Source organism: Myxine glutinosa, chromosome 5 (assembly GCF_964187855.1).
Source record: "Myxine glutinosa chromosome 5, kmMyxGlut1.1, whole genome shotgun sequence".
NCBI classification, from domain to species: Eukaryota; Metazoa; Chordata; class Myxini; order Myxiniformes; family Myxinidae; genus Myxine; species Myxine glutinosa.
In genome coordinates, this window is record NC_136265.1 from 137,822,265 (window position 1) to 137,837,118 (window position 14,854).

A 14,854-nucleotide genomic window follows, 5' to 3' on the forward strand; every position below is an offset into this window, starting at 1 on the left:
TCCACCTCTCATTCTCTCATAGCTGTCTCAAACACCAGGACCCTCTGCTCCGATATTTCTACCCACGGACGACCCGACAGATTGGCTTTTGGCCAAGATCTGGGTTCGTTCTAGTGACTTCCACATTCATCAAACCGTGACGCACCTGCTCCGGACTCACCTGGTTTGTGAAGTTTTCGCCATAGCGACCCTTCGGCAACTTCCTGCAGTGCATCCATTATACAAGGTGTGGGCTCGTAAGCATCTCAAAACCCCTCTAACCCGTCTCCTCCCCCACCCAACCTTTTTTTGGATGGCACCAAATTCTACTGAAATTAAACGGTTGCCCACATCTCCCTAGTAATAATCTCCCCATTTCTGCTACATACCCTGATTCGTAACTTAATTTTCTAAATTTCCTTGTAATCTCTTACTTCCCCCAACCACCCTTTCCTTTTTTTCCTTCATCTGCGTATGTAATATCTGTACAGACCCTTGTATAATTATTCTACAGGTAGGCTTGTGTTTTTGTAGGTAGGTAGTTGCAGATTTTTATAGGTAGGTAGTTACAGATTGTGAATACAGGTATGCTTGTGGTTATTTTTACAGGTAAGTAGTTGTTGATTGTGAATGCAGGTATATTTGTGGTTGTTTTTACAGGTAACTAAAGTAATGTTGTACATTGTGTATATAGGTATACTTGTAGTTAGTTTTACACAGTGGTCGTTGTATTACATCAATACAAGTACTGTATATAGTAATGACACAAACAGGAATGTCACACACTCAGAAACCATGGATACCATGAACCATCACATTCCCAGCCCACCCCTCCCGCTCCCCGCCCTCCCGCTCCCTGCCCCTCCCGCTCCCTGCCCCTCCGGCTCCCCGCCCCTCCCGCTCCCCGCCCCACCCGATCCCCGCCCTTCCTGCTCCTCGCCCCTCTCGCTCCACGCCCCTCTCGCTCCCCGCCCCTCTCGCTCCCGCCCCTCCCGCTCCCCGCCCCTCTCGCTCCCCGCCCCTCCCGCTCACCGCCCTCCCGCTCTCCGCTGCTCCCGCTCCCCGCCCCTCCCGCCCCTCCCGCTCCCCGCCCCTCCCGCCCCTCCCGCCCCTCCCGCTCCCCGCCCCTCCCGCTCCCCGTCCCTCTCGCTCTCCGCCCCTCCCGCTCTCCGCCCCTCCCACTCCCCGCCCCTCTCACTCCCCGCACCTCCCGCTCCCCGCCCCTCTCACTCCCCGCACCTCCCGCTCCCCGCTCCCCGCCCCTCTCGCTCCCTGCTCCTCCTGCTCCCCGCCCCTCTCGCTCCCCGCTCCTCCCACTCCCCCTCCTGCTCCCCACCCCACACCCTTTTCCTCTCTCCTTTCATGTCCTCATTTACAGTTGGTAAATGGCAATATTTTGGTTGGAAGATGGATTCATTACTTGGGGAATTTTTTTTTTTTGACAACTATGTTGATCACTCCGGTTTGTGTGTCTGTTTGTGTGTCTGTTCACTTATACTTGCCAACAGGTCACAATTTTAAACCGACCTTCACGAAACTTCACTAAATGGTAGAGTTTGTGGTCCGACAAAATACTATATCTTTTTGAGGTCAAAGGGTCAACATAGGCCACAGGTCAACCACTTTTTTCAAATTTCTAAATCCTCAATTTTCATCCGATTGACTTGAAATCTGAATAGGATTTGCATATCAGCGAAATGAATTCAACCACAAATTATTTTTGAGATTAACATAGGCCAAAAGGTCAACAGAGGCCTAAGGTCAATAACCTTTTCAAATCTCTAAAATCCTCAATTTTCATCCGATTTACTTTAAATTTGAATAGGTTTTTCATGTCAGCAAACTCAATTCAACCACCTATTATGTTTGAGATCAACATCGGCCAAAAGGTCAACATAGGCCAAATTTATAAAATTGTCAATTTTCATCCGATTAACTTAAAATGTTAAGACGATTTGCATATTTAGTCCTTGAGCCAACCGGCCATATTTTGAAGTGAATGCTCCGGCGGGGGGAGTAATTCTCATTATGATTTTCCATTAGACCAATGTCTCAAGTGTCAGAAAAGGTGTGATGGACATCTGAGAACGGTAGCTTAGTGCCCGGATGGACGCCATCTTTGAAACCACCCAGCTCGAAAATGCCCATTTGTTGGGGTACATTGTTGCACGTGTATCTGGACTTCTATACTAGCTATCGATGTGCGGTTGACGACTAAATATACGTCCGATGTGTACCGTCTAAATAAAAAATAATATGAAGCATTTTGCTTTAGATTAATTATTATAAAAATCAATTATCGAAAAAAAATCATATCTTTTTCAATATTTTATTATTAGACTTGTACTTTTTTTAGTGAAACAACACTGGTATGATTTTCCAAATTATGCATTGTGCTACACCGTTTATCTGTCTATAAAAATAACTCAAAAACTAAAACATATCATCCACCACGAGTGTACACAAAAAATATATGAAAAGGCATGCACTTTCCACAAACCGAAACTATGTCAGTTGGAATTTCCCGCCGATAATCAACCCACAGAACCCAGTGCCGAAAGTGACGTCAGTCTATTCTATATCTATATTCTATATTCTATATCTCAGTCTGAGATTTGTTGCGGTGACCTGATTAATTTCTGAGGGGGGGGGGGGGGGGGGTGGGTGGCTTAAGAACTAAAAGTGAACATGTTAGATGGCGCCACATACAACTCTATTATAGAGTTGTATTGTGGCGCCATCTAACATGTTCACTGACTTGGATGAGTATGTCTATGTAAGCTGGCGAGCTTTTCGGATATCGGAGTAATCTAACGTCAGTCTTTTTGTTCTTTCAGCTGAGATGGCCGGTGTCGAGGCGAAACGGGCGAAGATTGAACCTGAGTCCGGAACGTGCATCCTGTGCAGCAAGAAGTCGCCACTCTCTGAACTAAGCAAGGCAGCGGGCAACAGTTCTTGGAAGACATTGTGTGACGCAGCCGCAGTTAGAAACTTTTATCCAATTCTAAAGCTAGTCCAAGAAGGCGCAGTTGAACTTCCTAATATTCCAATATTATACCATAGGGCTTGTAGATCAGACTTCACTCACAAAAACCACCTAGCTACTTTGACCAATGCAGCTAGAAGTTCTTCAGTTGATACTGGCGATGCGGTGCGACGGCGATCATCACGGGAAGAGACAGGATCAACTTCAACAGTCTACGATGATAAATGCATTTTTTGCCAGCGTGCTTCAAAATTCATAAAAGGCAGTCGTACCCGTGAAACAGTTGTCTTGGCTGTTGAACTTCGAGCAGATAAGACAATAAGAGATGCTGCGACAGCTCGCAATGATGAGAGAGTTTTGGCATTGACTACACGAGATATGGTTGCAGCTGAGGCTCACTACCACTTCTCCTGCTATAGAAACTACACACGGCCCCAAAAACCTCAAGTAGAAACTGACATTGAAGATAATATCGAGAAAAAAGAAATGATACGATGTATATTCAATTTCATTCGCACTGACTTGTTCTTGAACCCGAGGATTGTTCCAATAGTTGATGTTGCAACAGATATCCTGTCTTCAGATACATTTTCAGTTGATGTTCGTGACTCCATCAAGAAGAATCTGCAGCGCACATTACAAAGAGAGTTTGGAGAATCGCTCATCTTCTTCAATGTGAAACACCGTGTATACTTGATGCCCGATAATCTGACAAAGCGAGAGATTGCTGCAGAGTGCGTAAACCTGAAAGCAGAAGTGAAAGCATTTGAACGAACGGACGGTGAAAGTAACATTGTGCGTGCAGCTACTTCACTGCGACACCAGATCAAAGATGCTCATTACAATGAACGTTGGCCGCCTCAGCCAGCAGAACTCACTTCAGATTACGTGAAGATACCAGATTCTCTTCGTGTATTTCTGCATACTTTGATTTGCGGGAGTGGGGGTAGCTCTGCGCGTGCCGACACACTGGTATGGTCGATGGCTCAAGATATCATCAATGCTGTACACTGGGGTACCATCAGAACATCGAAGCATGTCCTACTTCCGTGGGTCATGAAAACGCTCACCGGTAATACAGAGGTCATCAGAATATTGAATCGACTCGGGCACGGATGTTCGTACACAGTTCTGGAAGAAATCGAGACAGCGCTATGCATAGACAAATTAGCAAGTGTGGAGAAAGATACAGTACCACTTCCGTCACATGTGCACCCTTCGGTCCCGACTGTATTAGCATTCGATAACATCGACAGGCTAGAGGAATCGCTGAGTGGTGGCGGAACATCGCATCGCGTCAACGGTATCATCGTCCAACCGAAGTCGCAGTCGTGTTTGCCGCCCCAACCTCCATCGGCAGTATCCAAAGCAGATAAGAAGCGATCTATCCCGTCATCCAGCGATTTAGTTCCAATATACAGCGGTGGGAAACGAGAGGGCCCACCTGCAATCAAGCCTGCAGATCTTTCTGACACTCTTGCAGGCGCAACATCCCTTGCGCAGCGCCGAAATCACGTATGGATTATGACTCGCATGCTGGAACCATGCGACCAGACAATCAGTTCGTGGACTGGTTTCAACATCATGACTAGAGATTGTGTTCAGGTGACGGAAGATGTAGTTGGCTACCTGCCGGACTATAAACGCGCCTGCCACAGATATGGCAACAGTGCAAGAAATCCTCAGAGAAGCTCTGAACATCATGTCATCACTTCAGCTTGAGCGTGAAAGGGTCAATGAAAAAAACGAACAAAGCTGCACTTGCGAAACACATGGAAGGTCTTGTGGAACCAGCCGAGAACGTTGACAAGCGAAGTGCAACAATAATTGATGCGATGGCTCTCATACAAAAGATGCATGGCGAGAACGACACGTTCGAAGAACTATCTGACCGCATCCTTGCTGCAGCGCTTCACGCTGGTCAAGGCAGTGAGCGCATCGATGTTGTCTTTGACACATACACAGAAGAATCCATCAAAGCAGCTGAGCGTGTGAACCGCGGTTCAAATGAAGGCATCAGTTTCAGCGAGATCAGACCCGCACACAAAATCATGAACTGGCGGCGTCTCCTTGCTTGCAGCCAGACAAAGGAGAAACTGGTTGTGTTTCTGGCGGAGTCGTGGAAACATGAAACAAATCGCGAAAAGCTAGGCAACAGAACACTGTATGTCACCTGTGGTGAAAAATGTCTGGTACTGACCCGCGATAGGTGGAAGTTGGTGCAAGCACTCGAATGTAGCCACGAGGAAGCAGACACGCGTATGTTTCTCCACGCAAAGCACGCCGCTACCCACTACAAGACGATCATCTTAGTGGCAGATGACACCGACGTTCTGATCATCAGTCTTCATCTCAGCAGAACCATCGATAGTCAGCTCTTCATCAGACGAGGAACAAAGGTTCGAGTCAGAATGATCGACGTTGGAAAGTTGGCTGCGGTATTGGGGTCTGGAGTTTGCAGTGCATTGCCAGGGCTTCATGCATGGAGCGGGTGTGACACTGTGAGTGCTCTGGCTAGCCAAGGAAAGATAAAGGCTTTGAAGCTTGTGCAAGCGAATGAGCTGTATCTTCAAGCATTCACAGATCTGGGATCTTCGTGGAATGTACCAACAGACGTCTTCAATAGCATTCAGGCCTTCACGTGTCAGCTGTACGCCAAGAACACGAAGATCGTCGGTGTTAATTCGCTCCGTTATCACATGTTCTGTGCAAAGAAGGGCCAGATCGAATCTGGACAATTGCCGCCTTGTGAAGACTCCTTGATGCAGCATACGCTTAGGGCCAACTATCAGGCGGCTATCTGGCGACGCAGCCTTGAAAACCTACCAGACGTCCCAACACCATCAGCAGGACATGGTTGGGAACTCGATGATGGCGGTTCGCTCACAATCCGATGGATGGCGGGTCTACCAGCTCCAGATGTCGTCTTGAATCTCATCTCATGCACATGCAGAAGGACGTGTCGACCGTCAGATTGCTCCTGCATACTGAATGGGTTGAAGTGCACTGTTGTGTGTAAGCTGCAGGGATGCTCCAACATGGTGCAGGATGATGCTATCGTGGCTCAGGATGCCAATGACTCTGATGGCGACTCTGATGATTAACTTTGTGTGCACTGTATATTGTATAGCATATGTTGTTCTCTATTATAATGCAGGCCAAATTGCCTGAAAATCTTTATAGACAGATAAACGGTTTAGCAAAATGTATAATTTGGAAGATCATACCGGTGTTATTTGACTAAAACATGACATGTTCAATGATACCTCCGCTTGCTTATTAGGAATATACATCGTATGGTGTTAAAATCAGCTCCATACGTCTTTCCAAACTCTAGTAATGAATAATTAATATAATTGGCGGCCATTTTGAAATCCAAGATGGCCACCAAAGTGCAGATTTCCTATGTAACAATTTCCGCCTGCTTATTAGATATCGTATGGTGTTAAAATCCTCTCCGTACGACATTCCTAACTTGCGTTATCGTCAGAATAGATAATGCCAGCGGCGGCCTAAGTCATTTTATGCCTCTTTACATTTATTTGTTGTAAACTCGTGGTGGATGATATGTTTTAGTTTTTGAGTTATTTTTATAGACAGATAAACGGTGTAGCACAATGCATAATTTGGAAAATCATACCAGTGTTGTTTCACTAAAAAAAGTACAAGTCTAATAATAAAATATTGAAAAATATATGATTTTTTTTCGATAATTGATTTTTATAATAATTAATCTAAAACAAAATGCTTCATATTATTTTTTATTTAGACGGTACACATCGGACGTATATTTAGTCGTCAACCGCACATCGATAGCTAGTATAGAAGTCCAGATACACGTGCAACAATGTACCCCACCAAATGGGCATTTTCGAGCTGGGTGGTTTCAAAGATGGCGTCCATCCGGGCACTAAGCTACCGTTCTCAGATGTGCATCACACCTTTTCTGACACTTGAGACATTGGTCTAATGGAAAATCATAATGAGAATTACTCCCCCCGCCGGAGCATTACTTTTGGTCTGGCTCAAGGACTAATTACGTCACTGAATTCAACCACTAATTATTTTTGAGGTCAAAGGGATGCTCAGTCTACTGAGTGCCATTCTACTTTGTTCTCTTTTGACAAGTGTCGCTTTATGAGTGATTTTTCATTTGTCTTTTTATGGGTGGGAGTGGGAGAGGAGAGGGAAGACACAGAGGGAAGGAAGAAGACACAAGAGGGAAGGAGAGGAGCGGAGAGGAGAGGGAGAGGGGAGGGAAGACACAATTTTCCGTCACTTCCAGTTAGTGATGGCCACTGCCATTTTAGCGTCATGAAATCGACACTTTAGTAACACTGGCAACAAAATGGCGACTTTGCCATGGAAACTGCCTGTGTTTGTGTTCTCTTTGTGTACAGAATTTAGATACAAAACAAAGTATCAGAAAAAATTGACATTGGCTCAGTGGCTGTGTTTTGTAATTCATCGACCTCGATGTTGTGGTTTGTAATTTTAATCAATAGAGTCAGCTCAAATATTTCATTTTCCATATTGGAATGTGTACTACCTTATTACGATACTTTGAATACATTTACGTTGCCGACACATCTAGAAATGCTCGAATGATGGTGTTTGAAGTGTGAATTCGAAATGATAAAGTCCTTCCAAAGATTCAAAATGATAAATATGATTATATTGTGGTTGTGGTTGTGGTTGTGCTTTTTGCTTACACCTCACGTCTGTGTGACAGTTGCTTACACCTCACACCCGCTTCACCATCGCCATCAATACCAAGGCTCGAGAGGAGCTGATCTGTGAGTGCGGCCTGTTCGACAAGGTAAAGCCGTACCAGGAAAATTTGTCTTTTTTGTATATAAAAAAAAAAATACAACATCAAAAGAACGACTGAGTGGAGGTGAGCATTGATTCTGGATTTTGGATGTTTCACTAGAAGGGTGTTGATGGTGGACTGTGTGCGCCCTGCAGAAACCTAGTAGGGGAGACGGTTAGGGGGAGGGCGGAGGGGGGGACAAGCATGGAAAGAGCAGAGGGTGCACGATCAGAAAGGAGGTGGTATAAGACATGTTGGGGAGGGTTGCCAGATGGTCCTTTCAGAGAGAGAGAGAGAGAGAGAAAGAGAGAATTTTTTTTTTTTGCATGCAAGATCGAGGCTCGTGTAAGGGCTAACATTAATGACAAAAAAAACACAAAAACGGACACATAAGACGAAATAAAGGCAGCAGGAGACAAGATGGGGAAAGAGGGGGAAGCACACAAGTACAACATTTGACAGCAGGGACATCGGGAGATCTGTGGGAGGTAGAGGGCTTGGGGGGAGGACGTGTGGGAAGGGGGGTGGGAGGTGGGAGAGGTAAAAAAAACAAAACACATGGACACTGCTAGGACTTCCAGGAAAGAAGTCGGTATTTCAGAAAAGTGGATCTGGAGTGAATTAACAGGGGTAGAAAAGATCAAGGTTTTGGATGGGGGAAGATAAGAGATGCGGGTGAACAGCTGTTTTAAAGACCTGGAGGGAGGAGTGGGATTGAAGAGAGTGAGGGAGTTTGTTCCAGAGGTGGGAGAAAAGAGGAGTGAAAGAGTGAAGGTGAGCAGAGAGTCTTGATTTTCGTAGTTTCATCAGAAGACGGTTGCTGGCAGATCTTGTGCGACCTGTAGTAGTATTTGGGGGACAGAGCACAGACAGAGCTGGGGGAGCTAGGCCAGAGAGGAGTCGGTAGAAGATAGAAAGACCACCAACCTGCCTGCGGTGAGTGAGTGAAAGGCCCTCACAAGCCGCTTCATCGCGAGAGATTCCAATGATTCTGAAAGCTTTGGTTTCAACAGCGTGAAGACGAGCTAGGTGTGAGGCGGGAGCACCAGCCCAGAGGGGAGAGCAGTATTCCATTGAGCTGCAGAAGAAAGCCTTGTATGTGGTGAGGAGCTCAGGTGTGCCAAGGAAGGACTTCGCACGATGGAGGATGCCCAGTCGGCGATTGGCTTTGAAGGCCAGCTTGGAAATGTGGTTTTCCCAGGAAAGATCATGGCAGATAGTGAGACCCAAAAGATTGAGTGACAAAATTTCTTGTAGAGGATTGTTGAGAAAGTAGATGTGAGGTTTGTCCAGACGGACTTTTCGGAGAGACATCGTAAGAGTGTGAGATTTGTCAGGATTGAAAGACATGTTCCACTTGTTTGACCAGTCTGTAATTTTGTCCAGGTCTGCAGAGAGTGAGGAGACTTCTGCCTGCTGATCTGAAGGATGAGGATGGAGAAGCAGGGAGTAGAGTCGTCAGCAAAGAGATAGAGAGGATTTTCCAGAGAGTTGGAGAGATCATTGATGAAGACCAGAAAAAGCACAGGGCCCAGAACACTACCTTGGGGAACTCCAGCCAGAACAGGAAGGGGAGATGAGAGAAATCCATTCAGTGCCACATGTTGACTACGACCAGAGAGGAAGTCCGCTTTCCGAGTTTTCCGTAAACAGCCTTATCAGTGAAAGTCATGAACCTGTACCTTACGGAAAGCCGATACCAGTAACCGCAATCATTACCTGTGGTAAGCGCATCGTGAGATAGTTCAGCTTCTGGATTCTTAACAGGTAACACAAGGTGTACGAGGTTCGTAAAGGGCAAAGATACATACTGCCCTCTGACCTTCTGAGGGCACGCTGAACATGTTAAACACCAAGTGGTTTTGTTTAAAAAATAAAAATAAATAAAGAAGAGGTCGGCCATTTTGTGTGTATACTTTAATGAAAATTACAAACTTCTTTTCAAATTGATTTCTTCTGCTTATAAATACTACAGTAACAATAGCCACCTGTTCACACTTCTACAACCTGGACTTGAGCTACCTTGAGGATATGATGGTACAGGACTACCTGTACTATAATTAACCATATATTAGCATCGCTGTCGAAGTCTTGGGGACATCATTGCCCCTAAAACCTCCCTCACTCCCTTCCCAATTAACCGTCAAAAATGTGGTTTCGCTGTCATTTCATTGGAGGAGGGAGAATTAGGGTTACCTTTTTGGGGCATATTGCAACCTGTATCAGGTGAGTGTGGATTCACCTCCACCTCTTATCACCCCATCCCCTTTCCATCGTTCTATGTTTGCCACTGTCTTGAGAGAGAGAGAGAGAGAGAGAGAGAGAGAAAGAGAAAGAGAAAGAGAAAGAGAAAGAGAAAGAAAGAAAGAAAGACGGACAGACGGACAGACGCACAGACAGAGAGACACACACACACACACAGACAGATGGAGACGGGGAGACAGAGACACACAGGGAGGAAACACAGGAGCCTAAAAGTATAATGGTTGGGTCAGTGTGGATTCATGGAGGTAGACATGATCCTCGGTAGGGAAGGGGATGACATGATCGCCGTGCAATACCTGCTGGAGCCCTGGAGGGAAGAGGGCAATAGAATCGTCTCCGGAAGAGAGTTCCACAAGCGGGAGCAAAAGATGAAGGAAATAGATGAGGTATACAATTCGTTTACATTTGGGGAGTTTGACCAGGAAGGAGGATGCCAGAAGAATGTGTGTTTTCTGGAAGGAAGAGCAGGGGAGGGTCAGAGTACTAAGAGAGGGGAGAGGGATTACAGATTGGAAGAGAGGTGGCCAAAGACACTTGTGGACCTTTTACCACTATTTAAATCGACTGTGAATTTGTTGTTGTTGTTGGTGCTGTGAATTATTTCTTTTTCTCTGGTCATATAAAAAATAAAGGATCCTTTTTATATCCCCGTCATTTTCATGCTTCCATTTACCTCGTAATTTCACCTGTAATTTTTCATGCTTATGGTGTAAGAAGCCCTCACCGTTGGTGACCAATGCACATTGGATATCGATTGGACTGGGATTTGATGAAGAAATCAGCCTGACAGTTGAGTCACCTACTGAGGCAACGCGGAAGTAGTGCCCCTGCACATTTGGGCAGGAATATGGATTTTATTCCGAGTTGTAGAATTATTCTTGTTAAAATTGGATTTCTCATTCGCTGTATGGCAAAACTGTTGTTGACCTGCGCCAGTTGGACGGAATGTAATTAGCGGTTTGGTTGTTGCGGTTGTGGGTACAGGCGAATGCAACTGGTGGCGGGGGCCATGTGGAGCTTGTGCGGAGATCTGCGGCCAGCTTGACCCTGAAGTCGCTACAACTCCCCGGGGATCTCGAAGAGCGAGGCTTGGCAGAGCCGGACTCTCCTCCGTATTACCACTACCGCGATGATGGACTCGCCGTATGGAAAACCATCCACAGGTAGACCGTGGCTCTGTGAAGAAACAAGAATTTTGTTTGTTCTTGCTTAGTTTCAGGATTCTACCTTCGTCTTTGTGGACCTTTACTATTTGCAAAATCGAAGATTTTTCAAGTATATTGGTCGGTTGCGTTTGTGGTTCTGTCTGTCTGTTTGTTTGTCTGTTTGTCACCGGCCTACAGGTCACAATTCCAAACCGATCGTCACGAAACTTTACCAAGTTGTATAGGTCGTCCCAATGGAGAAGCCTATTGATTTTGAGGTCAAAGGTCAAAGGTCACCTGGAGGTCAAATTTCTAAAATCGTCATTTTAAATCCGATTGACTTGAAAATTGAATAGCATTTGTATATTGAGTCAAAAAATTGGGAAATAAACTATTTTTGAGGTTAAAAGGTCAAAGGTCAACTCAAGGTCAAATTTTTAAACATCATAAATTTTCATCTAAAAAGCCATCAATTCTCAACCGATTCACTTGAAAATTGAACAGCATTTGCATATCGAGTCACTAAATTGGGAAACTAACTTTTTGAGGTCAAAAGGTCAAAGATCAACTCAAGGTCAAACTTCCAAAATCATCACTTTTCATCTGAAAAAAAACCCGTCAATTTTCATCCGATTGACTTGAAAATTGAACAGCATTTGCACATTAAGTCACTAAATAGGGAAACCAACTATTTTTGAGGTCAAAAGGTCAAAGGTCAACTCAAGGTCAACCTTCCAAAATCATCATTTTTCATCTTAAAAATAGTCACTTTTCTTCCTATTGACCCGAGCTTTGATCAAGATTGTCAATTTTAATCTTGATGAAATGGATGATGAAACAGGTCACAATTCTAAACCGATCGTCACAAAACTTCACCAAGTGGTATAAGTCGTCCCAGTTGAGAAGCCTATTGTTTTTTGGGGTCAAAAGGTCAAAAGGTCAACATAGGCCAAAGGTCATCAACTTTGCCAAATTTCTAAAATCCTCAATTTTCATCCGATTTACTTGAAATTTGAAGAGGACTTGCATATATGGTCACTGAATTCAACCACCAAGTATATTTGAGGTTAACATAGGCCAAAGGTCACCAACTTCGCCAAATTTATAAAATCCTCAATTTTCATCCGATTTACTTGAAATTTGAAGAGGGCTTGCATATCTTGTCACTGAATTCAACCACCAAGTATATTTGAGGTCAACATAGGCCAAAAGGTCAACATAGGCCAAATTTCGAAAATCCTCAATTTTCATCCGATTGACTTGAAAATTGAACAGCATTTGCACATTGAGTCACTACATAGGGAAACTAACTATTTTTGAGGTCAAAAGGTGAAAGGTCAATTCAAGGTCAACCTTCCAAAGTCATCATTTTTCACCTGAAAAATCGTCACTTTTCTTCCTATTGACCCGAGCTTTCATCACGATTGTCAATTTTAATCTTGATGAAATGGACAATTTGCTGTATCAATAGAAATTTTTTTATTGGGGGGGGGGGGGGCAGATTTTGCAAGTATCGTGCTCCGCATGACGTCTTCTTGTTTATTCATTTATTTTATTTTTTAGAGCGTCTAATGCTCATGGAGGAGATTAGGGAGCTGGAAAACAAATTGTACACAAACATGCAGACAAATATGTGAGACAAAACATCGGATTCCGGACTTGACTTGAGACATATATACTGAACTTGACTTGAGTTGACTTGAGTCACTGAGCTTGGGGGAAGTGACATAACTCTCGGTACCAGCACCGCCATTTTTATGAAGTCATTCATTCTATGCAGTCATTGGAGCGGAGCACATTTAGAGGAATTAGATTAATGAACAGGATTAAATAATGAAATTCATATATGTGGGAAAATTACATGCCCAGACCGGGAATCGAACCCAGGTCCTCTGGAAAACCATACCAGTGACTCAGCCATCTGAGCCATCTGAGCTATCTGGGCAGCCCTGACTGAGCATGCAATTTTCCCACATATATGATTGCCACTCTCTTTCCTTCAATGCTTCCGGGACACTCGCTGCCAACCATAGGAGCACCGATGGCCTGAACACGAGAGGGTCTTTCTTCATTGGGGGAGAGGGGGGGGGGGGACAAATCCATGTCCTCTATAGAGGGTCTTCCTCCAATGGGGGGACAAATCCATGTCCCCATTTGGATTAAACGCAAATAAATAAATAAAAATTTCTCAGAAACTGCTGAATGGAAAAATTTAAAACTTGCCACATTGTGAAGTACTCCAATGAGGAACAAAAGCATGATAATTATATCATTGGTGAAGTGGTATACCAGCCAAAAAATGTTTTAATTTAATATGTTATCCTAAAAATCTGAAATTGCATCCACATCATCTTTGACCCATTTGAATTGAAATATTAAATTTATGACATCATAGGTCACATGGTTTGGCAGCCATATTGGATTTAACCTAAAACCTTAAAAAACATCTTCTCCCAAACCAACGAATCGATTGATTCAAAACTTTACATGTGTCATTGACTAGGCATGGCAATTAAAAATTGATCACAAAAACGTCATTGGTCACATGGTGTGGCAGCCATATTGGATTGAATGAAAATATTTAATAATTATATCTCTGAAACGGCTCACCCTATCAATGCGAAATTTGACAAATGTCATCTGACACCATTGTTGCATATTGTTTGAAAATGATGACGCTGTAGCAGCCATCTTGGATAGAAAAACAAACCTTATCCGATCAACACGAAACTTCACGAACGTGACCCCCTACCCATACATATGCAGAGTGCACATTTTTCATGTCATATGTCATAGTTTGGCAGCCATATTAGCTTGAAAGCTGATATTAAAATAAATAATCCCTTCTCCCAAAACGCTTCACCGATCGATGTGAAACCTGTCATCTATATATATAAAACACAGTGTGTGTGTGTGTGTGTGTGTGTGTGTGTGTGTGTAATGTTACCGATAGACTCCTAAACGGAGAGGCTTACGTGCTTGATATTTAACATAGACATGGCCATTGAGCCTGGGACAAACATGGCCAAACTCAAAATATTTGACGATCCATATTTTTTATTCATATTTACCTCAGCGCATTTCAGCGAAGTACACGCTAATCTCAGCCGGTTCCAGAGCAGCTCGCTGATTCGCTCAGAGCGATCACGTGATGTTCAATTTCCGCCGCCAGACTGATTCGCTCAGAGCGATCACGTGATGTTCCATCCCGTCACACGTCACACGTTTTTTCACCTTTTATGCGATCGTGTTTTGTATCGATTTTGTGCGATATGAATTAAATGTCTTTGAAACAGCTGTGAAACGTCTTTCCACAACACTTCCGTAACCGATTGGAGCAGTTTATTGCCGCACAAAACGAGATCCGCGAAGCGAGTTGGTCGAGTCGTGCTGACCAAGATGGCGACACGGCGGCTTCACTTTTCACGGAGTATGAGCGTTCTATATATTTTCAATTCAGTGCGCCTGTGATTTGTGGCATAGACATGACCATTGGGCCTTCACGGTGTAATTTGTGCGAGGCTTTTGTCCGAGTGAGCTTGAGTCAAGAGGGCGAATGTACGGGTTGGGAATGTACGGGTCTCCCTTCCCCCGCCCGGCAACGCCGGTACTGGAGGACGTCACAGGACCGGTGAGTCTCCAAAATCCGCTTCGTGCTGTTGCGAA

General features: G+C 44.4%; 1 protein-coding gene across 2 annotated transcripts in view; it reads left to right on the top strand.

Annotated features, from left to right (window-relative positions):
- ALOX5 (arachidonate 5-lipoxygenase) overlaps positions 1 to 14,854 on the top strand; it is a 37,884-nt gene that overhangs the window by 9,021 nt on the left and 14,009 nt on the right. For both annotated transcript variants that reach the window (XM_068116074.2, XM_068116075.2), the window contains exons 8-10: positions 23 to 226; positions 7,698 to 7,784; positions 11,028 to 11,206. In XM_068116074.2, the coding sequence (XP_067972175.2) occupies positions 23 to 226; positions 7,698 to 7,784; positions 11,028 to 11,206 (470 nt within the window). The remainder of the gene's footprint in view (positions 1 to 22; positions 227 to 7,697; positions 7,785 to 11,027; positions 11,207 to 14,854) is intronic.